The 27,318-nt window shown below is 43.0% G+C and overlaps 2 protein-coding genes and 1 long non-coding RNA gene across 7 annotated transcripts in view; 2 read left to right on the top strand and 1 right to left on the bottom strand.

Moving 5' to 3' along the window:
* Positions 1-4,019, top strand: part of CDK7 (cyclin dependent kinase 7) — a 44,940-nt gene extending 40,921 nt beyond the window's left edge. For all 5 annotated transcript variants that reach the window (XM_063623224.1, XM_055253016.2, XM_055253019.2 and 2 more), the window contains 2 exons: positions 3,245-3,392; positions 3,821-4,019. In XM_063623224.1, the coding sequence (XP_063479294.1) occupies positions 3,245-3,392; positions 3,821-3,849 (177 nt within the window). In that variant the 3' untranslated portion in view covers positions 3,850-4,019. The remainder of the gene's footprint in view (positions 1-3,244; positions 3,393-3,820) is intronic.
* A 3,432-nt stretch (positions 4,020-7,451) lies between these two features.
* The window catches only part of CCDC125 (coiled-coil domain containing 125), a 39,184-nt gene continuing 19,317 nt past the window's right edge, over positions 7,452-27,318 (bottom strand). The window contains 5 exon segments of the mRNA XM_063623189.1: positions 7,452-9,731; positions 11,983-12,113; positions 19,016-19,190; positions 21,546-21,653; positions 26,482-26,597. Of these exon segments, the coding sequence (XP_063479259.1) occupies positions 9,426-9,731; positions 11,983-12,113; positions 19,016-19,190; positions 21,546-21,653; positions 26,482-26,597 (836 nt within the window). The 3' untranslated portion in view covers positions 7,452-9,425.
* On the top strand, positions 12,108-19,022 carry LOC134733517 (uncharacterized). The gene is made up of 3 exons (XR_010117077.1): positions 12,108-12,590; positions 17,185-17,302; positions 18,226-19,022. It is a non-coding gene; the product is annotated as an uncharacterized lncRNA (long non-coding RNA).

Below are 27,318 nucleotides of genomic sequence, written 5' to 3'. Positions count from 1 at the left end.
ATGAAAAATTTGGAAGACCTAGAATAACTTAGGGCAGAGCAGTGTACAACACAGTGCAGTGATTTTACCTCATGAAGGGAGAGACTAATGAAAGTGGGATCACAGGTCTTTATGGAAACATATTAATGTACAGTAATATTAAGCATACAAAATAGATTTTTTTCTCTTTAGGTTTGTTCCAGGCTACAAAATCATTGTTTAATGCATTTGCTTGTATAAGCCTTCTCTTTTTAGCAATATGTGCTATGTGAATATAGAGATGGATGGATGGATGGATAGATGGATAGATAGATAGGTAGATATAGATGGATAGGTAGGTAGGTAAGTATATGCTGGGTATTTACCATTAGAATTATTCTTCTAATTTCTTTTTTAAAAATTTTTCTTTATTATTTTTATGTCCATGTGTACACATACTCTTTTAATTTCAAACAAGTAATTTGTTGCCTTTTCACTCATACTTCTATGTATATTATTTCCATCATAATAAACTTGAGACCACATTTAATTATCTAGAAAGTTGTTTTCATTGGTAGTATAGTTTGAAACTTAACAGAAAAATACTAGTTGTTGTATTTGGGTTGTATTTTAATAGAATGAAGTTTTTAAAGTGAGTTTGGTTTCATGGATGTCTTTATTAAAGTTGGAATGAGGTATTTTCTTAGATCTTTAGCACAGAATTAGCCTAATTTGCATATAGAACTGCTGTGATTTAGAAGTAATGCCTTCAAAATGCAGCTGTAGGCTGGTGCAGCGGCTCACACCTGTAATCCCAGCACTTTGGGAAGTGAAGGAGCAAGGATAGCTTGAGCCCAGGAGTTGGAGCCCAGCCTGGGCAACATGACATCATCTCTACAAAAAATAAATAAATAAAAAATGAAAATGCAACTGTTGAAGTAAGGAATCTCTAAATTACTGCAAATAATATTGGGAGTGGTGAGGAATGCTTGCAAAGTTTATATGGGCTTCATCTTTCTTAAAGGATTATCCTAAAGGAAGTATTTATTTATTTATTTTTGAGACGAAGTCTTGCTCTGTTGCCCAGGCTGGAGTGCAGTGGCACTGCAACCTCTACCTCCCAGGTTCAAGTGATTCTCCTGTCTCAGCCTCCCTAGTAGCTGGGATTACAGGTGCACACCACCATGCCTGGCTAATTTTTGGATTTTTACTAGAGACAGGGTTTCACCATGTTGTCGAGGCTGATCTCGAACTCCTGACCTCAGGTGATCCATCTGCCTCAGCCTCCCAAAGTGCTGGGATTATAGGCATGAGCCACCCTGCCCTGCCAGAAGTATTTTAAATCATTGTAGCCACTGGACAGCACTATGCTGCTGATGTAAATAGACAAGCATGTGAACCCAGGAGGTGGAGGTTGCAGTGAGCCAAGATTGTGCCACTGCACACTCCAGCCTGGGCAGCAGGGTGAGACTCTGTATCCAAAAAAAAAATAGACAAGCATGACCTGACAAACTTGTCATTTAGGATATAATTGTTTTTATCAGAATTGTGGACCCAAGTCAAGAAAATGTCATACTATAGCACTATAGTGGGGGGAAGAAAGAGAAAATGTATTATAGAACATTGGCCTGGTAATTAATAGAAATAATCTTGGAGAAGCCCTTTCAAGTAAAATTTCTGTCCATTTGCAATGGATTGTTGAATTAGAATCCATTGGTTCCAACCTACTGTATTTTTTTTTTTTTTTTTTTTTTTTTTTTTTTTTTTTTGAGGGAGTCTGGCTTTGTCGCCCAGGCTGGAGTGCAGTGGCGTAATCTCAGCTCACTGCAACCTCCACCTCCCAGATTCACGCCATTCTCCTGCCTCAGCCTCCTGAGGAGCTGGGACCACAGGCGCCTGCCACCACGCCCAGCTAATTTTTTGTATTTTTAGTAGAGACGGGGTTTCACCATGTTAGCCAGGATGGTCTCGATCTCCTGACTTTGTGATCCGCCTGCCTCGGCCTCCCAAAGTGCTGGGATTACAGGCATGAGCCACCACGCCCGGCCATACTATATTTTTTAAAAAGCCTTATTTTTTAAGAATTTATATTTTACATGACTTGGAATTTGAATATATATGGATAGTGTGGCCAACTTGTAAGTTCTTTTTAAATTTCTCTCTTTGCATTTTGAACTGTAGAGCTCAATATGTAGAGAATGGAAATGTACAATATTTCACTAAGGATAGCTCATAATTAGTATAGGTTGAGCATCCTTAATCCAAATATCTGAAATGCCCCAAAATCCAAAGCTTTTTGAATGCTGACGTGACGCCACATGTGGAAAATTCTACACATAAGGACATTAACACAAACTTTGTTTTACGTACAAAATTAAAAATTTTGTCAAATTAAAAATATTTTATAAAATTACCTTCAGCCAGGCGCGGTGGCTCACACCTGTAATCCCAGCTCTTAGGGAGGCAGAGATGGGAGGATGGCTTGAGCCCAGAAGTTCAAGACCTTCCTGGGCAATATAGCAAGACCCCATTCTCCACAAAAAAAAAAGTGTAAAATTACCTTCAGTTTATATGTATAAGCTGTATATGAAACATAAATTTCATTTTTAATCTTGGCTTCCATCCCCAAGGTACGTCATGTATATGCAAATATTCCACAGTCCAAAATCTGAAGCACTTCTGGTCCCAAGCATTTTAGATAAGAGATATTCAGCCTGTATAGGCTATTTAATTATGGAAAAATTAGAAGGGAATCTCTTTTTCTTTCCTTTTCTTTTTTTTTTTTTTTTTTTTTTTGATATGGAGCCTCGCTCTGTCGCCCAGGCTGGAGTGCAGTGGTGCGATCTCGGCCTACTGCAACCTCTGCCTCTGGGTTCAAGCAATTCTCCTACCTCAGCCTCCCGAGTAATGGGGACCACAGACGTGCACCACCACGCCCGGCTTATTTTTGTATTTTTAATAGAGATGGGGTTTCGCCACGTTGGCTAAGCTGATCTTGAACTTCTGACCTCATGTGATCTACCCACATCAGCCTCCCAAGGTGCTGGGATTACAGGCATGAGCCACTGTGCCCGGCCAGTCTTTTAATGGAATTATCAGCCAATCTTAGGATCCTAGATGTTTATTTGTAGTAATTTCCATTTGTAAATACTTGACATTAATTTTGTTTTGTTGGGAATGAGGGCATTCACATAGTATTTTTAATGCTCCCTATAATCTTGAAGGTAAGATTTTCCTCAACACATTTCAGATACTCACCTACCTTACTTTTGGTGTCTTTTAAAAGGCACTGAAAATGAAGTATTTCAGTAATCGGCCAGGGCCAACACCTGGATGTCAGCTGCCAAGACCAAACTGTCCAGTGGAAACCTTAAAGGAGCAATCAAATCCAGCTTTGGCAACAAAAAGGAAAAGAACAGAGGCCTTAGAACAAGGTAAGATTCCCACTTTTATAAGAAATTAAATGAATTTAGAAAACTCCAAATAGCTCATGTATGGCTAGCGACTGAACAACAGCAAAGAAATGTAGCTTGCTAGCTATTTAATTTTTATAAATTTAATTGTATGAAGTAGAGAGACTGTGCTGTTTTAGGTATGTTTACTTTCATTGTGAATACTTCAGCAACTTTTGTGTATACCTCAGAATTATGGCAACTATCTATGTGTACCTTGTTCCCTTCATAAATTCCTTCTGTAAACTGCATGCTAAATGTTTAACAAGTGCTGCTGGAAAAATGTGTCAGTGAAATAATGTAGTTGGAATGCAGTGACTGGTTAAAATTGCTATGAGAATGTGAACTTTGTTAAATGTGAACAACTTTTTTTTTTTTTCTTTTTTTTTCTTTTTCTTTTTGGTTCCTAGGAGGATTGCCCAAGAAACTAATTTTTTAAAGAGAACACTGGACAACATTTTACTACTGAGGGAAATAGCCAAAAAGGCAAATAATGGCAAAATAGTAAACATTAAGTAAATGCTGTAGAAGTGAGTTTGTAAATATTCTACACATGTAAAATATGTAAAACTATGGGTTATTTTTATTAAATGTATTTTAAAATAAAAATTTAATTCTGGTTTTTCTGATTAGAGTGCAAAAGTGAGAAAAGTTCAATTCTCTTGAAATGTAGAATTGAAAATGCATTAGGGAAAACTTAATAAAAATTATTACCAGTTATTCGGAAGATCTGACCCATATAGTATCACAAATCTGTAGTAGCATGGGTAGAGTTTAAAAATAAAAATGTTGGCCAGGCGTGGTGGCTCACGCCTGTAATCCTAGCACTTTGGGAGGCCGAGGCAGGTGGATCACAGGTCAGGAGATCGAGACCATCCTGGCTAACACAGTGAAACCCCGTCTCTACTAAAAATACAAAAAAAATTAGCTGGGCGTGGTGGCGGGCACCTGTAGTCCCAGCCACTCAGGAGGCTGAGGCAGGAGAATGGCGAGAACCCGGGAGGCAGAGCTTGCAGTGAGCCAAGATGGCACCACTGCACTCCAGCCTGGGTGACAGGGCGAGACACTGTCTCAAAAAAAAAAAAAAAAAAAAAAAAAAATGTAGTAGTGGTGTAGTAAATACTACCCAAACTTAACAAATATTAATATACGGGATGTACTAAAAAAAGAAAACATTACAGATAAAATTGAGATTCCCCCCAACCTTTTTTCTGAGGCAGGGGACAAAGTCTCACTCTGTCACTCAGGTTAGAGTGCAGTGGCGCAATCCCAGCTCACTGCAAACTCTGCCTCCCAGGTTCAAGTGATTCACTTGCTTTAGCCTCCTGAGCAGCTGGGATTGTGGGCACGCACCACTACACCTGCCTAATTTTTAAAATATTTTTAGTAGAGATGGGATTTCACCATGTTGGCCAGGCTGGCCTCTAATTCCTGACCTCAAGTGATCTCCCCACCTCGGCTTCCCAAAGTGCTGGGATTACAGGCATGAGCCACTGCACCTGGCCAGAGGTTCCCTCTTAATTCACTTTTTTTTTTTTTTTTTTTTGAGATGGAGTCTTGCTCTGTCACCCAGGCTGGAGTGCAGTGCCATGATATTGGCTCACTGCAACCTCCGCCTCCTGGATTCAAGCAGTTCTCCTGCCTCAGCCTCCCAAGTAGCTGGGATTACAGGCATGTGCCACCACGCCCAGCTAATTTTTTTTTGTATTTTTAGTAGAGACAGGATTTCACCATATTGGCCAGGCTGGTCTCGAACTCCTGACCTTGTGATCCACCTGCCTTGACCTCCCAAAGTGCTGGGATTACAGGTGTGAGCCACCGTGCCCAGCCAATACTTCATTTTATTTCTATTTTTTCCTTTTCACTTTCCCCAGAGGGAAATAACTCTATGAAATTGGTGTGTATCTTTCCATGATTTTATGCTTCTATTCTGTAAGAATGCATGTAGTGAGATGCATAACAATGTACAGCATTGTTTTGGGTCTCAAAATTGTATATAAATTGATAGAATCTCTCTCTCTTTTTTTTTTTTTTTTTTTTTTTTTGTGAGAGAGTCTCTGTTGCCCAGGTTGGAGTGTAGTAGTGCAATCATGGCTCACTGCAGCCTCGAACTCCTGGGCTCAAGCCATCCTTCCACCTCAGCATCCCCAGTAGCTAGGACTACAGGTGCATACCACCATGCCTGGTTAATTTTTCTTTTTTTTTAATGAGACAGAGTCTTGCTCTGTTGCCCAGGCTGGAGTGCAGTGGTGCAATCTCAGCTCACTGCAACCTCTGCATCCTGGGGTTCAAGTGATCCTCCCACCTTAGCTTCCCAAGTAGCTGGGATTACAAATGTGTACCACCATGCCCAGCTAACTAAAGTAACACAAAGGTATTAGCTCACAGTTCTGTAGGCCATATATCTGGCTCAGCTGTGTTTTCTGCTTAGGGTCTTACAAGGCCAAAATCAAGGTGTTAGTCAGACTACAGTTTTATTTGGAGGCCCCTGGAAAGAATCTGCTACCAAGCTTATGCAGGTTTTTTTTTTTTTTTTTTTTTTTTTTTGAGATGGAGTCTTGCTCTGTCGCCCAGGCTGGAGTGCAGTGGCACGATCTCGGCTCACTGCAACCTCTGCCCCCCGGGTTCATGCCATTCTCCTGCCTCAGCCTCCCGAGTAGCTGGGACTACAGGCGCCCACCACCACACCTGGCTAATTTTTTGTATTTTTAGTAGATATGGGGTTTCACTGTGTTAGCCAGGATGGTCTCGATCTCCTGACCTCGTGATCTGCCCGCCTCGGCCTCCCAAAGTGCTTGGGATTACAGGCGTGAGCCACCACACCTGGCCACTCATGCAGTTCTTATAGCTGGAATCCTTGTGCTCCATTGCCCCATTTCCCTTTTGACTGTTAGCCCAGGGCCTCTCTCAGCTTCTTAAGGAAACTTCCATGCCTTTGTCCTGTGGCACTCACCACAGGACAGCAGCAGTGCATCAAACCCACTTGTGCTTCAGATGTGTCTGATTTCCTTATCTGTGTGTGTGTGTGTGTGTGTGTGTGTGTGTGTGTGTGTAGACAGGGAGCTGCCAAGGGAGAAGCAGCTAAGAGTCCAGGAGATAATAGTGCCAAAGGCATCTGAGGACCCTCATAAAATGTGTCTAACACGTGAGGCAGGATAGGAGTGTATTATTCCGTTCTCACCCTGCTATAAAGATACTACCCAAGACTGAGTAATTTGTAAAGGAAAGAGGTTTGACTCACAGCTCCACATGGCTGGGGAGGCCTCAGGAAACTTACAATCCTGGCAGAAGGGGAAGCAGGCATGTTTTACATGGCAGCAGGAGAGACTACTATGTATAAAACCATTGGATCTTGTGAGAATTCACAATCATGAGAACAACATGGGGGATACCACTCCCATGATCCAGTCACCTACCACCAGGTCCCTCCTTCAACCTGTGGGGATTATGGGGATTACAATTCAAAATAAGACTTGGGTGGGGACACAGCCAAACCATATCAGGTAGTCAAGGAAATGACCATGTTCTCATGACCATACAGCCAACACAATAAACCTCAGCATTCACATTGTAATTGAGCTCATTTAAGCAAAGCTATCTTCAGTAGGGACTTTCCCTTCTAGAGAGCATGCACATTTTGATTTTACCTGTCCTCAAACTGATCCTTTGCACATTATAATAATAAAAAACATACCTCTAGGTGGAAATTTAAGATGCTAATGAGACATGTGATGTACGAGCAAGCATTAACAGCTACTGCACCTGTGCAGAGGACCACCCAGGACATGATTACTAGCAACACTTCACCTCCTTATGAATAATAATGCAAAATTCCCATAAAGGGAGTTTCTCCAGCAATGATCAATGCTGTCTCACCCTTATGAGCAGCCGGCCCTGAATTCTCTCTCTCAGGTGTACTGTCTATTCTGCACCTAACTTTCAAAATATTCCTTTTGCAATAAGTTATGCTGCATCTCCTTTGCTGTCTCATTTAAATTCTTTTAAACCAAGAAGATAAGAACTGAGGTATCACAACAGCTGTCAACACATGCATTTTGCTTTATTCATTTGCTTTATCTTATGGAGCTCTCCATTTTGTAGAGTATTCCATTGTATGGCTGTACAGTAATTTAGATAAACATTTTTGTATTGATAGCCTTTTCTTTTGGAGACGGGTCCCTGTCACTCAGGCTGGAGTGCAGTGGCACAATCACAGCTCAACTGCAGCCTCAAGCTCCTGGGCTCATGCCATTCCTCCTGCCTCAGCCCCCTGAGTAGCTGGGACAAGAGGTGCATGCCACCATGCCTTGCTGAGTTTTTGTATAGATGGGGTTTCACCATGTTGCCCAGGCTGGTCTTGAACTCTGGACTGGTCTGGACTCAAGAGATTCAGACCAGATCTGTGAGCCACTGCACCCGGCCTTGATAGCCATTTGTTTTCATACACAGAGCAGCATTTAGTAGCCATTTAAGATATCTGTGCGTCAGGCTACAAGAAATACAAATGTACAGGGTAAAATCCTAGCTGGATCAAATATGAGCTTTGTAAATTTTTAAAAACTTTTTTATTGAGTTGTGGTGGTGTATGCCTGTAATCCCCGCACTTTGACAGGTTGAGGCAGGAGGATCCCTTGAGGCCAGGAGTTTGGGACCAGCCTGAGCAACACAGTGGGACCCTGTCTACACACACACCCCACCCCCACACACCCCAATTCACATACCACAAACAAACTCCTAGAAATCACCTTGGCTCAGGCAGCTTCTTCAGATTCCTGAGACCCCATTTCCTGGATCATCACAACCATCTCACAGGATGCAATGAAAAGAGCTGTTAAGCACTTTATAGACTTGGCTACAAATCTGTGCAGATTTGGTTGCAAAATGTTACTACCCTGACAAGAAGCCATGAACGTAGCCGACAATGACTCAATATACTTCTGCCAAGGTTCCACCATCATAACTGTCTTATTGAAGTTAAGGAAATTGTTATTTCTAAACTTTATATGGTAAATGAAAAATACTGAACAAGGCAAATAAGATAAATGAATTCCAGAAATTAACATTCAGTCACTCCTAGGTATTACTTTTTAGAGCATTAAGATATATTGCTATATTGTTGATTTAGCCAATCTAAGATCCCTATAGTCAATCAAAATAGTTAAATAATTTTTTGTTTTCCCAAAAATCATTATTATTTTTTGTTTTAGGATGTTGGCAAACACTGTAATGTGTTTTTTTTTCTTTTTTTGAGACAGTTTCACTCTTGTTGCCCAGGCTGGAGTGCAATGGCACAATCTTGGCTCACCACAACCCCCGCCTCCCAGGTTCAAGCAATTCTCCTACCTCAGCCTCCCAAGTAGCTGGGATTTCAGGCATGTGCCACCACGCCTCGCTAATTTTTTGTATTTTTAGTAGAGACGGGTTTCTGCATGTTGGTCAGACTGGTCTTGAACTCCAACCTTAGGTGACCCACCATGCCCAGCCTGTAATGTAATTTATAAATACAGTAATGTAATTTATAAATAAAATGTCAACACAGAATACTAATTTCTTGTAGAAAATGTAGAAAATAGGCTGGGTGTGGTGGCTCACGCCTGTAATCCCAGCACTTTCGGAGGCCAAGGCGGGCGGATCAATTGAGGTCAGGAGTTCAAGACCAGCCTGGCCAACATGGTAAAACCCTGTCTATTAAAAATACAAAAATTAGCTGGGCATGATGGCACATGCCTGTAATCCGAGTTACTCAGGAAGCTGAGGCAGGAGAATTGCTTGAACCGGGAGGCGGAGGTTGCAGTGAACCGAGATCACACCACTGCACTCCAACCTGGGTGACAGAGCGAGACTCCATCTCAAAAGAAGAAAAAGAAAATGTAGAAAATATTTGATTTAAGCGACCTCCTAAAATTCAGAAATACCTAGGAAACACAACTTCTCAAGATGCAGCAAAATTTACAAAATCATTTCTCAAAGTATCTTGATAGAAACAACTCAGTTCCAGTTTCAACTGGCTTGTCTTTAAAATAAGATACTTGATGGCAAAGAATGGGATCTTTTAAGAGTTCTATAGTTTGGATCTATTTGAGAGTGCTGGATTGAACAAATGCAGCCCACAGAATTTAAAATGCAGACACTTGAATGCATAGGATCACCCAAAACAGAGAATTCTGAAGCCTTACGCCAGGGGTTGTTGAAAGAGAAATTCTGTTTTATAGGATTTTTTTCTTTATTCTCTTTTGAAGCAGTGTCTTTGTCTTCCAATGCCCGAGCAAGCATGTAACTAACTTTTCTTTGATGAGCCAAAGCTTCTTCTTTATCATTAAGCTGCATGCACAGAAATTAAATATCTACAAGTTAGTCAATAAATCACAGAATATATTCAGAGAAATATTGTACTATTTTATAAAATATTCAACCCTAATATTCATATTGATCTGTCCATCAGTATGAATAAATTAGGTATCACCTGATCCCCAAACATTATACTGCGTGTTATTCACGATTCTTTTTTTTTTTTTTGAGACGGAGTCTGGCTCTGTCGCCCAGGCTGGAGTGCAGTGGCACGATCTCCACTCACTGCAAGCTCCACCTCCCAGGTTCACACCATTCTCCTGCCTCAGCCTCCCAAGTAGCTAGGACCACAGGTGCCCGCCACCACACCCAGCTAATTTTTTGCATTTTTTAGTAGAGACGGGGTTTCACTGTGTTTGCCAGGATGGTCTCGATCTCCTGACCTTGTGATCGGCCCACCTCTGCCTCCCAAAGTGCTGGGATTACAGGCGTGAGCCACCGTGCCCAGCCAGTTCTTTTTTTTTTTTTTTTAAGACAGGGTCTGGCTCTGTTGCCCAGGCTGGAATGCAGTGATGCCATCTTGGCTCACTGCAGCCTCTGCCTCCCAGGCTCAAGTGATTCTTGGGCCTCAGCCTCCCGAGTAGAGTAGCTGGGACTATAGGTGTGCACCACCACACCTGGCTAATTTTTGTAGGCTGGTCTCGAACTCCTGGCCTCAAGTGATCCACCCGCCTCAGCCTCCCAAAGTGCTGGAATTACAGATGTGTGCCACCATGCAAGGCCGACAATTTTTTTTTTTTTTTTTTTTTGAGACAGAGTCTCGCTCTGTCACCCAGGTTGGAGTGTAGTTGCACGATCTTGGCTCACTGCAAGCTCCGCTCTCCCGGGTTCACACCATTCTCCTGTCTCAGCCTCCCACATAGCTAGAGACTACAGGTGCCAGCCACCACACCTGGCTAATTTTTTGTATTTTTAGTAGAGACGGAGTTTCACCGTGTTAGCCAGGATGGTCTCGATCTCCTGACCTCATGATCCACCCGCCTCGGCTTCCCAAAGTGCTGAGATTACAGGCGTGAGCCACTGCCCAGCCCCGACAATTATTTTTTAAAAGAACAGAAGACAGCATTGAAAATTTTGCAAGTCGTCTGGAAATGAAGGGAAAATATAGATCTATATGAAGTGTGTATAGATATATCAACATATAAAAAATATATCAACGTGCATATTTATAAAAGAATGTTGAAGTTATTAGTATATAAAATTGCTTTCATATATTTGTATGCAAATATATAACAGCCTAGAGATAAGTATGTTCATATAACCTGAGTCTCAGTGTCTTAGTTTGAGTCATCTGTGGAATGTGGGTAGCAGGACTGTAAAGGATATGATGTGTGAGGAAATGCCTTGAACACTTTAAAAATGCCTCAATAAACAGGCAGACTTGTCACAAACTGTATATATATAAATGTAGATGGCAAAACTGGGCTGGAGTTAACTACAGGAGCCCCCTGTTTTCCAAGATGGAGCCTTTAAACCTGCACGGAAAGAATATGGATGACGAGAAAAGAGGAGCTGAGGGAGATAAAGATCATGAAGGTGGAGTCTGGTACTCCATCTGGGAAAAGGACATAGAAGGCAAGTGCAAGTCTAGAGAGATGAAGAGTTGAATTAACAGGAAGCAAATAGATTAGCTTAACCTAGGGGTGAACAATCTTTTGGCTTCCCTGGGCCACACTGGAAGAAGAAGAATTGTCTTGGGCCACACATAAAATATGCTAACACTGGCTGGGCACGGTGGGTCACGCCTGTAATCCCGGCACTTTGGGAGGCCAAGGCGGGCAGATCACTTGAGGTCAGGAGTTCAAGACCAGCCTGGCCAACATGGTGAAAATATCTCTACTAAAAACACACACACAAAATTAGCCAGGCATGGTGGCGGGCACCTGCAGTCCCAGCTGCTCTAGAGGCTGAGGCAGGAGAATTGCTTGAACCCGGGAGGTGGAGGTTGCAGTGAGCCGAGATCGCACCACTGCACTCCAGCCTGGGCGACCAAACAAAACAAAAAACCAAAAAACAAAACAAAAAAATGCGCTAACACTAATGATAGCTGATGAACTAAAAAAAAAATAATCTCAAAAAGATCTCATAATGTTTTAAGAAAGTTTACGAATTTGTGTTGGGCCACATTCAAAGCTGTTCTGGGCTGCATGCTGCCCACAGACCGTGGGTTGGACAAGCTTGGCTTAACCATAACCTGCAAAAAAAAGAAAGCAAAGACACTAACCAAATCTATGAGCATCTTAAGGACCTCTTGAGGACTGTCCTGGTCTTCCACCCTCTTAGAACTGTTTTCTGAAGGGAGCATATCCAACAGTCTCTGCCCGAAGGTTTTCTTACTCCTTGGAGATGGAAATCCTAAAATTGAACATGAAAATCCGCTGAGACATTAAAATATCTTCACTGATATACTTCCAGCAAAAGAGGTAACTTGATCTCTAGGACAAGTGAGTCCAGGAGCACACAGTGGAATGTAGTGAGCAGAGCACTGCCTTCAGAGCGAGGAGCAACGCAGGTGAGAGGCAGCAAGACTGCTACCCTGCCATGCAGCACAGCCACCCCTCTGTGCCAGCTGACACACAGGCCACACAAGAACACAGTCCATGTCACTGGATCATCACAGTCTTCAAGAGCTGCCAGAAATGCAGATCTGCCGTGACATCTTCCAATTCTAAATGTCAGCCACTAGTCTTATTGTTTGAATACACTAAGCCAACCTAACAAAACATGTCTGCAGGCCACAGGGGGCCTCTGAGCCATGCAAACTCTGCTTCCGAACCGCAAAGACCTGGACCTGAATCCTCATTCAGCCACTTACTAACTGTATGACCTCAGGTGAGTTTTCTCGGCTTGATTTCCTCATCTCTAAAATGAAAATAGCATTACCTTCTTCTCAGGGAACTGTGCCATTAAATAATAAATCACACGGGCTGGGGAAGGGGAAGTGAGGAGTTAACTGTTTCATGGGACAGGGTCTCTGTAAAGAAAGATGAAAATGTTTTGGAGCTGGATGATGATGAAGGTTACATTACAATGTGAACATACTTAATACCACTCAAAAACAGTTCAAATGGTAAACTTTAGATATATATATATATATATATATATATATACACAATTTTTTTTTTTTTGAGATGGAGTCTCATTCTGTCGCACAGGCTGGAGGTGCAGTGGTGCAATCTCAGCTCACTGCAAGCTCCGCCTCCCGGGTTCACGCCATTCTCCTGCCTCAGCCTCCCGAGCAGCTGGGACTACAGGCACCCGCCACCACGTCCGGCTAATTTTTTTGTATTTTTAGTAGAGACGGGTTTCACTGTGTTAGCCAGGATGGTCTCGATCTCCTGACCTCGTGATCCGCCCACCTCCGCCTCCCAAAGTGCTGGGATTACAGGCGTGAGCCACCGTGCCCGGCCAACTTTAGATATATTTTTCCACCATCACAACAACAACAAAAAATACCACAATTGTCAAAGGCCCTGCCCAGGTATTAGCATAATACTTAATATTTCACGTTCATCCACTGATGTCCTTCTTCATCCATTGAAGGAAAGTAATTTACAGAAGGTACAAAATCTCAGATTGTACAAGGAAAATTTCAAGAATGTTTTTGGAATATTCTCCAAAAGTGGTTTAGTGGGAAACTGAGAGCAGATGAGGGGAGATCCCCTTCCCACCAATCCTGACAGAGCACAGTGACGAGGGCGGCCCTGACCCCTCCCACGAGGAGCTGTGGCAAACAGAAGTCAGAGAAACTGACACTTTGATGAGTGGATGAATCTGTGTCCCTATTTTCAGTCTAAAAAAAGAAATAGCTCGGTGTGATGGCTCAAGCTGGTAGTCTGGAGGATTGCTTAAGCCCAGGAGTTTAAGATCAAAAAGAAAAAAAAAAACCCAAAAACAAAAAAAACAAAGAAAGAAGTATGCTTATAAACTACTTCCGAAAACTTGTCTAAACTGCCATATCAAAAAGAAAGTTGATATTAAGTGTTACTAAACATAATCTGTATCACCCTGTACCTCTTAAGATTACTGAAATATACTAATAAAATGAATTAAAGTCTTGTCACTGAGAAACTGCAGAAGAACTACTGAAACTTGTATAGATTTATAAAAGCTGTGAGAGATTAATCCATTTTTTTTTTTTTTTTTTTGAGATGAAGTTTCGCTTTTGTCGCCCAGGCTGGAGTGCAACAGCGCGATCTTGGCTCACCACAACCTCTGCCTCCCGGGTTCAAACATTTCTCCTGTCTTAGCCTCCCGAGTAGCTGGGATTACAAGCTAATTTTGTATTTTTAGTAGAGACAGGGTTTCTCCATGTTGGTCAGGCTGGTCTCAAACTCCCCACCTCAGGTGATCCACCCGCCTCAGCCTCCCAAAGTGCTGGGATTACAGGCATGAGCCACCACACCCAGCCATCAATTTTTTTTTTTTTTTTTGAGACAGGGTCTTGCTCCATCACCCAGGCTGGACTGCAGTGGTGGGATCATGACTCACTGCAGCCTCAGCCTCCCAGGCTCAAGTGATCCTCCCACTTCAGCCTCCCTAGTAGCTGAGACCACGGGTATCTACCACCATGCTTGGCTATTTTTTTTTTAATAGAGACAGGGTCTCCCTATGTTGCCCAGGCTGGTCTCAAACTCCTGAGCTCAAGCAATCCTCCTGCCTCAGCCTCCCAAAGCACTGGGATTACAGGCATGAGCTACCATGCCCTGCCTAAATCAATTATTTAAAATTCTGCCTTCGGTCTCTCCCAGTGCCTTACTGGAACTCAGAGTTTGGGAGCTATACCCCTCTGAATTGAATTTTTTGTGGGAATCTTCCTCAGATTTGTCAATAGCTGAGTGTGATATTGTAATATAAGAAATATATATTTGGTCTTTGCCCTAAGTTCCTGACACAGAGCTCCTAAAATCCTAGTAGATAGGGGTGTTAGGTGAATCTTTTCTCATAGTTGGTCTTTGACCCCAGTTCCTAACACACAATTCCTGACTGTAATTTCCTCAGTGCTAGAAGCATCTGACACGGAGCCCCTAAATCCCTTGGAATTTCCTGGGTAATAGGATCATGTTTTGTTCTAATGAGGCTCTTGGTGGGCTCCTGGACAGCCTCAGGACGGGGGCTGGTTGTTAGGGGAACCAATCTTGTGATTAGAAAGCTGGAACTTTCAGCCCCAATCCCCAAACTCCGGGGAAGAGAGAGGGGCTGAAGGTTGAGTTGATCGCCAATGGCCAATGACATACCATGTCCATGTAATGAAGCCTCCATAAAAACCTAAAAGGGTCTGGGGAGCTTCCAGATAGCTGAGCATGTGAGGTTCCTGAGGGGTGGTGCGCCAAAGAGAGCATCCCTTCCCACGTGCCTTGCCCTGTCCATCTCTTTATCTGGCTGTTCATCTGCATCCTTTGTAAGATCCTTTATAATAAACTGGTAAACGGAAGTGTTTCCCGGAGTTCTGTGAGGCATCCTAGCAAATCAATGGAGCCTGAGGAAGTGTCATGGGAGTCCCAATGTATATACAGCCAGTCAGTCAGGAGCAGCAGACACAACCCCGTGCTTTTGACTGGCATTTGGAGTGCAGGCCATCTTGTGGGACTGAGCCTTTAACCTATGGGATCTGACTCTAACTAACTCCAGGTAGACAATGTGAGAACTGAGGGAAATGATAGGATACCCAGCCAGTGTGTGGGGAACCCCCCACCCCCAACATCTGGTGTCAGATGTGCTGAGCTGAGTGGTGAGTGCTGTGTGAATAGGAAAACACTTTGGTTTTTCCTGTCTCTTACACAGAGGAAGGTAGGAATTATGGAACATCAAATGCACATATTCTCAAGTGCTGAAATGAGTATGAATCTAGCTCTTGAGAAAAATGCAGCTTTGTCTACACTGCACTATCCTAATGGCCAAGCTCCACACAGGGTTGTAGGCCTTGCATGCATGTGACAGGGTCTGACAGACTTTCATAAGATTAAGATTACTTTAACCCTGACTTTCCCCTTCGTCTCTTCTTTTTCCCATCACTTTTCTTTCCACCTCTATCAAAACAAACAAATATTTACAATCTGACTTTCTAAGAAGATCTGCCTTCAATTAGCACAAAACACCAGGGCTTTCCTCAAAGAGGATTTTACAATCCAGCTGCTATTAAGGGCTTAGCTGAGAGAGGAGGTGTCTGAGGAAGATTATCTACACATAGCTGTGGTCCGTGGTAGAACCAGGTATTCTTAGTGTTTTCCACTTGTTCCTAAAAGGCTAAATACATGGACCGTGTTAGCTTTTTCCCTGGCAAAATCACCTACCCTGGATTGAACATTAAAGTTCTACCTCGGCCAGGCGCGGTGGCTCACGCTTGTAATCCCAGCACTTTGAGAGGCAGAGGCGGGCGGATCACGAGGTCAGGAGATAGAGACCACAGTGAAACCCCATCTCTACTAAAAATACAAAAAATTAGCCGGGCTTGGTGGCGGGCGCCTGTAGTCCCAGCTACTCGGAGAGGCTGAGGCAGGAGAATGGCGTGAACCTGGGAGGCGGAGCTTGCAGTGAGCCGAGATCGCGCCACTGCACTCCAGCCTGGGTGACAGCGTGAGACTCCGTCTCAAAAAAATAAATAAATAAAGTTGTACCTTCAGCTTTTATCAAGAGATCATTATAGAAAATGACCATATTATCTAAATACATTATTTTGTATTTATTATAAAACATTGTTGGCCAGGTACAATGGATCACATCTGTAATTGCAGCATTTTGGGAGGCCGAGGAGGGAGGACTGCTTGAGCCCAGGAGTTTGAGACCAGCCTGGGTAACATAGTGAGACCTCACCTCTACAAACAAATACAAAATTTAGCCTGGCATGGTGGCACGTGCCTGTAGTCCCAGCTGCTAGGGAGGCTGGGGTGGGAGGATTGCTTGAGCCCATGAAGTAGAGGCTGCAGTGAGTCATGATCACACCACTGCACTCCAGCCTGGGCAACAGGACAAGATCCTGTCTCGAAAAAAAAAAAAAAGCTAAAACATTGTTGGGAATTTAGCCATTATATTTTCTCAAAACTTTCGTATCAGAAAACATTTTTAGAAATTAATTTCAGGATAATATGAATTACTTTCTCAGAATGACTGTTATAAAACATTATATTTTCCTGTTTTGCCCTGGCTTCCATCTAATGAACACTCCAAACTTGTAGCTTCTATGATCTGTTTTTCCCTACTCTGTAGTTCTGATTTACTGCTTCTGTTTGTATCATCCCTCTGCATCACTTCTTACCCTTTTCAGCAAAGAAAAGGAGGAAAGCTTAGTTAACGAAACTAAAATTCACAACAGCTGACTCCTATACTATTAGTAATATATACTGTTCGAAAAGAAATATTTCAAACAAAATGGCTATCTATTATAAAGGTTTCATTTTCTTCTTATTATTATTTTTTTTTGAGACAGAGTCTCGATCTGTCACCCAGGCTGGAGTACAGTGGCACGATCTTGGCTCACTGCAACCTCTGCCTCCCAGGTTCAAGTGATTCTCCTGCCTCAGCTTCCCGAGTAGCTGGGATTACAGGTGAGTGCCATCATGCCCAGCTAATTTTTGTATTTTTAGTAGAGATGGGGTTTCTCCATGTTGGCCAGGCTGGTCTCGAACCTCAGGTGATCTGCCTGCCTCAGCCTGCCAAAGTGCTGGGATTACAGTTGTGAGCCACCGCGCATGGCCAAGTTTCATTTTTCTTTTCTTTTTTTTTTTTTTTGAGACAGTCTCGCTCTTTCCCCCAGCCTGGAGTGCAGTAGTGTAATCTTGGCTCACTGCAACCTCCACTTGCCAGGTTCAAGTGATTCTCCTGCCTCAGCCTCCCAAGTAGCTGGAACTACAGGCGCCTGCCACAATGCCCAGCTAATTTTTGTATTTTTAGTAGAGGCAGGGTTTCACCATTTTGGCCAGGCTGGTCTCAAACTCCTGACTTCAAATGATCCACCCACCTCGGCCTCCCAAAGTGCTGAGATTACAGGCGTGAGCCACCACACCTGGCCACCAGGTTTCATTTTAAATATTTTCTATGATGGTGTTCCCCTAAGATCATTTTAAATATTACAAGATGTGTATTAGTCTTTCTAAATTCACCTGAATATGAGATATTAGAATTAGAATTATAGATCTGACAGATAAGAAAATATTTAGAAATACAGTCATCCTAGAATTTTTCTATAAAACATTTAAAATTCTTATAAACTTCACTTGATTCTTTCTCAACTGATAAATGGTTTCAAATTATAATTTGGCATTTTAAATTGAAGCAATATGAATTGTACAGAATAATAGTGATAAATAAAAATTGATATGAACTACTTAGAGAAACTAATATTTCTAAAAAATAACAGCTACTTTGTTTATACTGGAAGATCCTCAATTCTCTCAGGCTATTTTAATATATTTTTTAATATACAGATATAATAATACTCAATACTGATCATTAACTTTTTTTTTTTGAGATGGAGTCTCATTCCATCGCCCAGTGGCGCGATCTCAGCTCACTGCAACCTCTGCCTCCTGGGTTCAAGCGATTCTCCTGCCTCAGCCTCTCAAGCAGGTGGGATTATAGGCGTGTGCTACCATGCCCGGCTAATTTTTGTGTTTTTAGTAGAGATGGAGTTTTGCCATGTTGGCCAGGCTGTTCTTAAACTCCTGACCTCAGGTGATCCACCCTCCTTGGCCTCTCAAAGTGCTGGGATTACAGGCGTGAGCCACTACACCCAGCCTGGCCATAAACTTTTGATGGGCTCATGTACCAAAACCTAAACTTCTGCTTCATGTTTTCTAAGACTATTTTATTAATTTGTCCAACTTAAGGTTTTTCCTCTATTCCTCAATATCCTTCTGAGAAGGATACATTTCAATAAAGTTTAATTAGATAGATACATTTAATGTCATGTTTAAATGACATTTTTCACATTACTTCCTTCTTGGCAGTTTCCCTTTAATCACCTAGCACTTTTATTGTAAAGTTTTTTCACTAAACATGGTCTTATTTAAATGAAACAGAAGAGTACTAGAAAAGAGATATTCCTGTTATGTTATGGTTTGTAGATTCCAATAGTTCATCTGCACATGTAATATCCAATGACTACTTTTCTTCCATAGTTGCTAAGTTTTTAAGTAAACCACAACCACATGTGAAGTTTCAATTATTTTTGCCCACATTGGATTAAGTGTGCTTCATCAACTTGGATTATAAACAAAACAAAATTACACCTACTTATTGCCATTATAATTCATAGTTACCATCCTCTTTAAGGCGCTTCCAATTCATCCATTTTGTTGCTTTTTTACGCATTTTATCCATTTGTGTCAATTGTAGTGCCTGGTCATTTTTTCTCATTAATTGTTGCTCAAATGCAATTCTGAAAGCATCTGCCATCACGTAAGCTTCTTCTTTACTCTTCTGCAAAAGTTCCAACTGATTTTGAAAGAAAGTTTAGAGGTGTCAGAGGCAAAACCAGAACAATTCTTGCTGAATGGGGAGTCAAATTAACATATGCAATCTCCCTGCCTAGCACTGGTCTATTGCCTGTGTCTGATCTAGTTTATCTGCTTATGCTAATTAATACTTGCTACTTCTGCAGTAGCAACTTATTCTGATCCAGATTATCAGCAGTTTCCCTTGTGGTGCCTGTCAACTGCCTGCTAATCTAACCCCTGGACCTCACTACCCCATGCAGGCCCTGCTCAAGTCCTGGGACAAAGGGCCCAGCATGAAAGATAAGAGGATGCCAAAGGCTGCGTTTCAACTCAGCTTTGGGCCATTCCAGACCACACCACTGAAAATAATGATGAATACCACCTTTCAAATACTTCTCATAGATGACCTTGACTTTGATCAATGTAATCTCATGTTTTTCTTTTCTTCTTCTTTTTTTTTTTTTGACGGAGTCTCGCTCTGTCACCCAGGCTGGAGTGCAGTGTCACAATCTCAGCTCACTGCAAGCTCCCCCTCCTGGATTCAAGCAATTCTCCTGCCTCAGCCTCCTGAGTAGATGGGACTACAGGTGCATGTTGCCACGCCTGGCTAATTTTTTGTATTTTAGTAGAGGTGGGGTTTCACTGTGTTGCCCAGGCTGGTCTCGAACTCCTGAGCTCAGGCAATCCACCCGCCTCAGCCTCCCAAAGTGCTAGGTTTACAGGCGTGAGCCCCTGCACTTGGCCTTTTTTTGTTTGTTTTTGAGACAGGGTCTCTCACTCTGTCACCCAGGCTAGAGTGCAGTGGTATGAACACGGCTCACTGTAACTGTGATGTCTTAGGCTCAAGTGATTCTCCCACCTCAGCCTCCCAAAGTGCTGGGATTACAGGTGTAACCCATTGCCCCCTCATGCTTTTCTTAATGAATGGCTACTGTCCAACTGTTGGCTTTCCTATATACTTTAAAGACTTTATTTTGGCTGTGTGCAGTGGCTCACGCCTGTAATCCCAGCACTTTGGGAGGCCGAGGTGGGCGGATCACAAGGTCAGGAGTTCAAGACCAGCCTGGCCAACATGGTGAAACCCCATCTCTACTAAAAATACAAAAATTAGCCAGGAGTGGTGGCAGGCGCCTGTAATCCCAGCTACTCAGGAGCCTGAGGCAGAGAATCAGTTGAACCCAGGAGGTGGAGGTTGCAGTGAGCCGAGATTGCACCACCGCATTCCAGCCTGGGCAACAGAGTGAGACTCTGCCTCAAAAAAAAAAAAAAAACTTTAATTTTTTTAAATGTAATTTTGTCCTATTTTATTCTATTTTAAGTTCTAGGATACAGGTGCAGGATGCAGGTTTGTTACCTAGGTAAATGTGTGTCATGGTGGTTTGCCACACCTAAGGACTTTAAATTCCATAACTTCAAAGACCAAATATAATGGCAGCTATCATTTGAATTAATGTCTGGCATGTTCATGGTGCTGTGCTAAACATTTTATGTCTATTTCCTCACAACAACCATCCAAGGTAGTTATTAACCTCCACTTAACACAGTAGGAAAACTGAGACCTACCCCATCCAAAGCCACACAGCTAGTAAATGGTGGAGCAAAGATGCAAACCTAGGTCTGGCTGGGACAAAGTTTCCTTTCACTGTGCCTTGCTGCTGTTCAAATACACTCCATGCTTATCTCTCCATTAATCAGTGTTGCTGATCCTAGTGATTTTAAGCATAAATGTACATTTTCCTTCTGTTATATAGTAATTTTAGGGCCATGTATAGATGAGAACAATATAAGTTTTAGGAATATTAATTATGAGCTTAAGCAAATGACTTTAGGTAACTTCAAATATCATGCCAAGTACTTTTTTTTTTTTTGGAGACGGAGTTTCGCTCTTGTTGCCTAGGCTGGAGTGCAGTGGTGTAATCTCAGCTCACTGCAACCTCCGCGTCCCAGGTTCAAGTGATTCTCCTGCCTCAGCCTCCCAAGCAGCTGGGATTACAGGTGACTGCCACCACGTCTGGCTAATTTTTTGTATTTTTAGTAGAGACGTGGTTTCACCATGTTGCCCAGGCTGGTCTTAAACTCCTGACCTCAGGTGATCTGCCTGCCTTAGCCTCCCAAAGTGCTGGGATTACAGGCGTGAGCTACTGCACCGTGCCCCAAGTACTATTAATATTTGTATTTTGGAACCAGGTAAACAAAATCCAGTTAATAAGTTGATGCTATCACATGAAAACTAAGCATAAGTTCCATAGTCAATAACTACTAAAATGAAGTTAATTATTGCAAACATGTCCATTTATTCTACTATTAATAGAGAAACAAAACTAAAGCTTTTGCTGTTGCGATAACGCAATACCTCTTGTTTGAGCTGAAGAAGCAGTTTCCGAGTGGATGCTGCCATTCTGGCACAAGAACAGGGGTTCCCTCCAGGCCCATGACAAAGGCAGGCTCCGAGGACTGCAAGCTTTAAATTGAAAAGCATTGCTCCTGTTACTAAGTGTCACACTGTTTTAGCTGCACACAAACACGGGGGCATTTACACACATATCCATGCACACTACTACTCAGGCATCTGATCCAAAAAAACTGGAAAGGAAAAACAAAATAGAAGAAAGCTGAGACTGGGATCTTAGAATACAAATAGAAATTAACTACAAATGATGAAAAGAATGTCATGACTTGGACACAAACAAAAGGGAATTTTACTTTCCTTCATCTCACTCTTAAAACCTTTAATCCTGGGCCGGGCGCGGTGGCTCACGCTTGTAATCCCAGCACTTTGGGAGGCCGAGGCGGGCGGATCACGAGGTCAGGAGATCGAGACCACGGTGAAACCCCGTCTCTACTAAAAAATACAAAAAAATTAGCCGGGCGCGGTGGCGGGCGCCTGTAGTCCCAGCTACTCGGAGGCTGAGGCAGGAGAATGGCGTGAACCCGGGAGGCGGAGCTTGCAGTGAGCCGAGATTGCGCCACTGCACTCCAGCCCAGGCGACAGAGCGAGACTCTGTCTCAAAAAAAAAAAAAAAAAAAAAAAACCTTTAATCCTGGCGCCACTCTCCTATAGGTCTGAGTCCTTGGCAGGAGTTTAGCCTAACAATATGGTTAACGCTAACATCCACAGCACACCTTTCCTGTGACAGTGTGGCCCTGATGCCTGGCATTCACTACTGCCAGTTTCCTCTAAGCTGAGTCATCTACTCAGAAATGACGAGGGAATTTTAATATATAATGAGAAAAAGTCATCCCTCCACTCCTAAAAAAAATAAAAAAATACGATTGATTCCTGTGTAAAAGAATAAAACTTTAGCACCATCCAAACTTATGCCAAGGGTGAAGTTAAGCCCTGGAGACTGAGTCAGGTAGCATGTTTGAAATTCTGCCTCTAGATTAGAGAGTAACCCTCTTCCTTGTTGCTCTTGTTCTGTAAATGAGGAGGAGAGAACAGAGACCAGATCTTTCTGCTTCCATCACTGACCTCTGTTACAGATTAGCTGTCTTATTTTCTTATACCTAACTCAGACTAGATGACTTCCAAAAGAACCCCATGGCTGTTACATCTTCAGTGTGGAATGTTAAATATACCTTCCCCAAAAGAAAACGATCACCTCAACTAATAAGATCTCTGTAACTATGCACCAAACCATACCATCAAAAGATGCTGAAATTCTGTTAAACTTCCCTAAACATTGTCCATATAAGCCAGCACAAACTTCTACACTTTAGAACACTGACTTTTTTTTTTTTTTTTTTTTTTGAGACAGAGTCTCGCTCTGTCGCCCAGGCTGGAGTGCAGTGGCGCGATCTCGGCTCACTGCATCCTCCGCCTCCCAGGTTCACGCCATTGTCCTGTCTCAGCCTCCCGAGTAGCTGGGACTACAGGTGCCCACCACCATGCCCGGCTAATTTTTTTGTATTTTTTAAGTAGAGACAGGGTTTCACCTTGTTAGCCAGGATGGTCTCGATCTCCTGACCTCGTGATCCGCCCGCCTCAGCCTCCCAAAGTGCTGGGATTACAGGCGTGAGCCATCACACCCGGCCTAAAACACTGACTTCTTTGGAATATGTGGCTCCTTGGGTGATCCATCCTCCACTTTTGTGCTTGAATAAACTCTTTAAACTAGATTCTGGCCAGGCGTGGTGGCTCATGCCTGTAATCCCAGCACTTTGGCAAGCCAAGGCAGGTGGATGACCTGAGGTCAGGAGTTCAAGACCAGCCGGACCAACATGGTGAAATCCCGTCTCTACTGAAAATACAAAAATTAGCTGGGTGTGGTGGCTCATGCCTGTAATCCCAGCTACTTGGGAGCCTGAGGTAGGAGAATCACTTGAACCCGGGAGGCAGAGGTTGCGGTGAGCTGAAATCATGCATTGCAACTCCAGCCTGGGCAACAAGAGCAAAACTCTGTCTCAAAAATAAATAAATAATAAACTAGATTCTGATCCCTTATTTTTGGTTGACACTTGGTTGACCACTGTAGTTGGAAGAAAAGTAGTATAATAATTTTACTTTTTAAAACTCCACTTTAAAAGCTAACCACAAGTGGGCCAGGCATGGTGGCTCATGCCTGTAATCCCAGCAATTTAGGAGGCTGAGGCAGGTGGATCACCTGAGTTCAGGATTTCGAGACCATCCTGCCAACATTGTGAAACCCGTCTCTACTAAAAAATACAAAAATTAGCTGGGCATGGTGGTGGATGCCTTAATCCCAGCTACTTGGGAGGCTGACGCAGGAGAATCGCTTGAACCCGGGAGGCAGAGGTTGCAGTCAGCTGAGATTGCACCATTGTACTCCAGCCTGGGCAACAGAGCAAGACTCCATCTCAAACACAAAGCTAACCACAAATACTTTCCCAACATATTCCAGTATGTACCAATTTCACAGGAGCAATCTATACAACATAATGTGCCATATATTTTATTTTATTCTTATTTATTTTTGAGATGGAGTCTCACTCTGTCACCTAGGCTGGAGTGCAGTGGTGCGATCTCAGCTCCCTGGAACTTCTGCCTCCAAGTTCAAGCTGAGATTTCAGGCATGTGCCACCATACCCAGCTAAATTTTTTTTGTATTTTTAGTAGAGATGGGGTTTCACCTTGGTGGTCAGGCTGGTCTTGAACTCCTGACCTCAAATGATCCACCTGCCTCGGCATCCCAAAGTGCTGGGATTATAGGTGTGAGCTACTGCGGCTGGCCTGTGCCATATTTATTTATTTATTTATTTTTCTGAGACAGAGTTTTGCTCTTGTTGCCCAGGCTGGAGTGTAATGGCATGATCACGGCTCACCACAACCTGCGTCTCCCAGGTTCAAGCAATTCTCCTGCCTCAGCCTCCCAAGTATCTGGGATTACAGGCATACACCACCACACCCAGCTAATTTTGTATTTTTCCTGGAGACAGGGTTTATCCATGTTGGTCAGGCTGGTCTCAAACTCCCGACCTTAGGTGATCCACCTGCCTCAGCCTCCCAAAGTGCTGGGATTACAGGCGTTAGCCACTGCACCTGGCCCATATTTTAAAGTTTCATATGGGCTAGGTGTGGTGGCTCACACCTGTAATCCCAGCACTTTGGGAGGCCAAGGCAGGCAGATAGCTTGAGCACAGGAGTTCGAGACCAGCCTGGGCAACATGAGACACTGTCTCTACAAAAAATAAACAAAAAACATTAGCTGGGTGTGATAATGGTGTGCACCCGTAGTCCCAGCTACTTGGGAGGCTGAGGTCAGAGGATGACTTGAGCCCAGGAGGTCTAAGCTGCAGTGAGCTATGACTGTGCCACTGTACTCCAGCCTGAGCTACAGAGTGAGGCCCTGTCTCAAAAACAAAACAAAACAAAACAAAAAGATAAATTAAAAATAAAGTTTTGTGTGGAATTTACTGTAAAATTGTTATCTAAGCATCTTCCTGTTGCTGTACATTTCACATGGATGAGCTGACATAAAATATAATCCTATTTTAGAGGCTTTTCAGAGAGGAAAATTCCACTGCCTCCCTTAGTGTAAAGGCCATTTCGGAACATTCTTTCTCACATCAATGATAACCGTGAAGCACAGAGTGAGCTTTCAGTTGAGCTGAATGTACAAATGGTGGATCTGTGGCAGAAAGGTCTTTTCCCTTTTCATTTTCCTACTTCTGATAATCGCCCATGCCTAAGTTGCCAAAAGCAGCTAAGACCTGGGAAGGGCCAATATAAATCACAGCAGGTTTCGGCCAGGACCCCTGACTCCCGGTGCTACTTCCTCACCTCAGTGCTCCCTCACCAGCTATGTCGGGGCCTTTGTTCCTGCCTGGCTGGAGGTAAGGCTGGCCCGTAGTCTACTCGAGACTATCATAAAACACCCTGTCCCTAAACTTTCTTTAAGCTGTTTCTTGCATTTTTCCTTTTTGCTATTATACTAGTTTTCCACCCATGGCAGTAGAACATGGTGCTCAAAAGCACAGACTCTAAGCTCAGTCTACAGGCTGCAAATCCCAGCTCCACTATGCACTAGCCATGTGACACCAGGCAAATTACCTAACCCCTCAATGCCTCTGTTACCTCATTTGTGAAGTGGGGGTTATAACAGTACCCACTTTATGGGGTATTTGTGTAGACTAAATACATCAATGTATGTAAAGCACTTAGAACATCATCTGAACTTGCTCAGGACTATACAGGTATTTGCTATTGTTATTACCAATTTTTCCGAAGTCCTACAATAAGTGCATGGCCGCCCCCTATCACTCTACTGCTCCATTATTTTTTTGTGAGTCCCAGGCCCCTGCTGACCTCATTAGCCAAACTCCCACATTGCCAGCCATTGGCATTGCACCAGCAGATTTTTTTCTGAACCTGGCTTTACCACAGGTTGACCTTGCCACCTCAGGAAAGTAACTGAACTAATTTGAGCCTTAGTTTCCTCTTCTCTAAAATGGTGAAAATACCTGCTTTGCAGCCCTCACAAGACTCTGATGAAGATCAGATACAACAATGTGTATGAAACCACTCAAACGGTTAAGTCTCGACCCACATGTGAGACATTACCAACACAGCTTCTGCTGGAACTGTAAAGATGAGAAATAAACGGGGCAGAAGTGGCCAGCACATTCCCTCATGTCCAAGAATGTCCTGTATGAAGGGCATGGAACCAGCAGAACTGGAAGAACCAACCTGGGCCCAGGGGCGTCTCTCACTGTCATCCTCAAATTGCTAAGTATGTGCTATCCTAGAATGTGTACACAAGGGCAATGAGGGAAAGAAAAGGAAAGTAGAAAATGTCCCTTCTGTTCAGCTTTCCTGCATGCTTACCTACCTCAAGACCTGAAGCCTCTGCAAAGCCACTTTTATCACAGCTCATGTTTTCCTGAGCCATCTTCTGCTGTTTGATATCAAGCATGGCGAGGGCCTCCAAATACCGTTGATTCAAAACTAGGAAGGGCCATATGAGAAAGTATTCATTATGAAGCCTAACTCCACCCTCATCCAATCTAGTTACCCCAACATCACATATTCATTTCGTACAAGCAATACACTACCCACAAGATCTGGCTCCATTCAGAAAACCTATCTGATAGAATAGTGAGTATCACGTAAGATCATATATATGTAATACTAGATGAGATGGTGTCATTTTTAATGGAAAAGCATCTTAACTTTGCAACTGAAGTTGGATTCCTGTTTCCTCTTGGAAAATTTGTAGGATTTTCCAAAAGGGAATATGTAAAAGGAAATTATTCAGAGACTTTATGGTTAGTGAGAAAACTGGATGGTGAGATCTCATATATTGTATCCATATCAAACATACCAGCTATCCAAGCTCCATCAGATTTTTGTATTAGGAGTTTTCACAAGAAGACCTCAAACCAAACATTTAGAAAGAGAGGGGTCCTGATGTCTACTGGAGAGCAGAAAACAGTATCTTTTCCCTGTCACTGCAGGGTGGAGTGGTAGGACAGAAGGGGAGGACTTATGATGGTGAGCAGCGTCTGTCCTGAACTTATCTAACAGAGGAGACATCTGGAGTCCCTGGTGCTGAGAAGCGCCAGCTGTGTGTGCAGATCTCAGCTGGAGGCGTTTATACAACTCAGCTAAGACACAGCATAAAGTGCCGCTCTCAGCCCCAGGGCCTAATTTAGAGCTTTTTTTGTCC

The sequence above is a fragment of the Symphalangus syndactylus genome, chromosome 18, assembly GCF_028878055.3.
Source record: "Symphalangus syndactylus isolate Jambi chromosome 18, NHGRI_mSymSyn1-v2.1_pri, whole genome shotgun sequence".
In the NCBI taxonomy this organism is placed as follows: Eukaryota; Metazoa; Chordata; class Mammalia; order Primates; family Hylobatidae; genus Symphalangus; species Symphalangus syndactylus.
The sequence above is the reverse complement of the archived record's forward strand: the minus strand, read 5'-3'. Positions and strand labels throughout refer to the sequence as shown.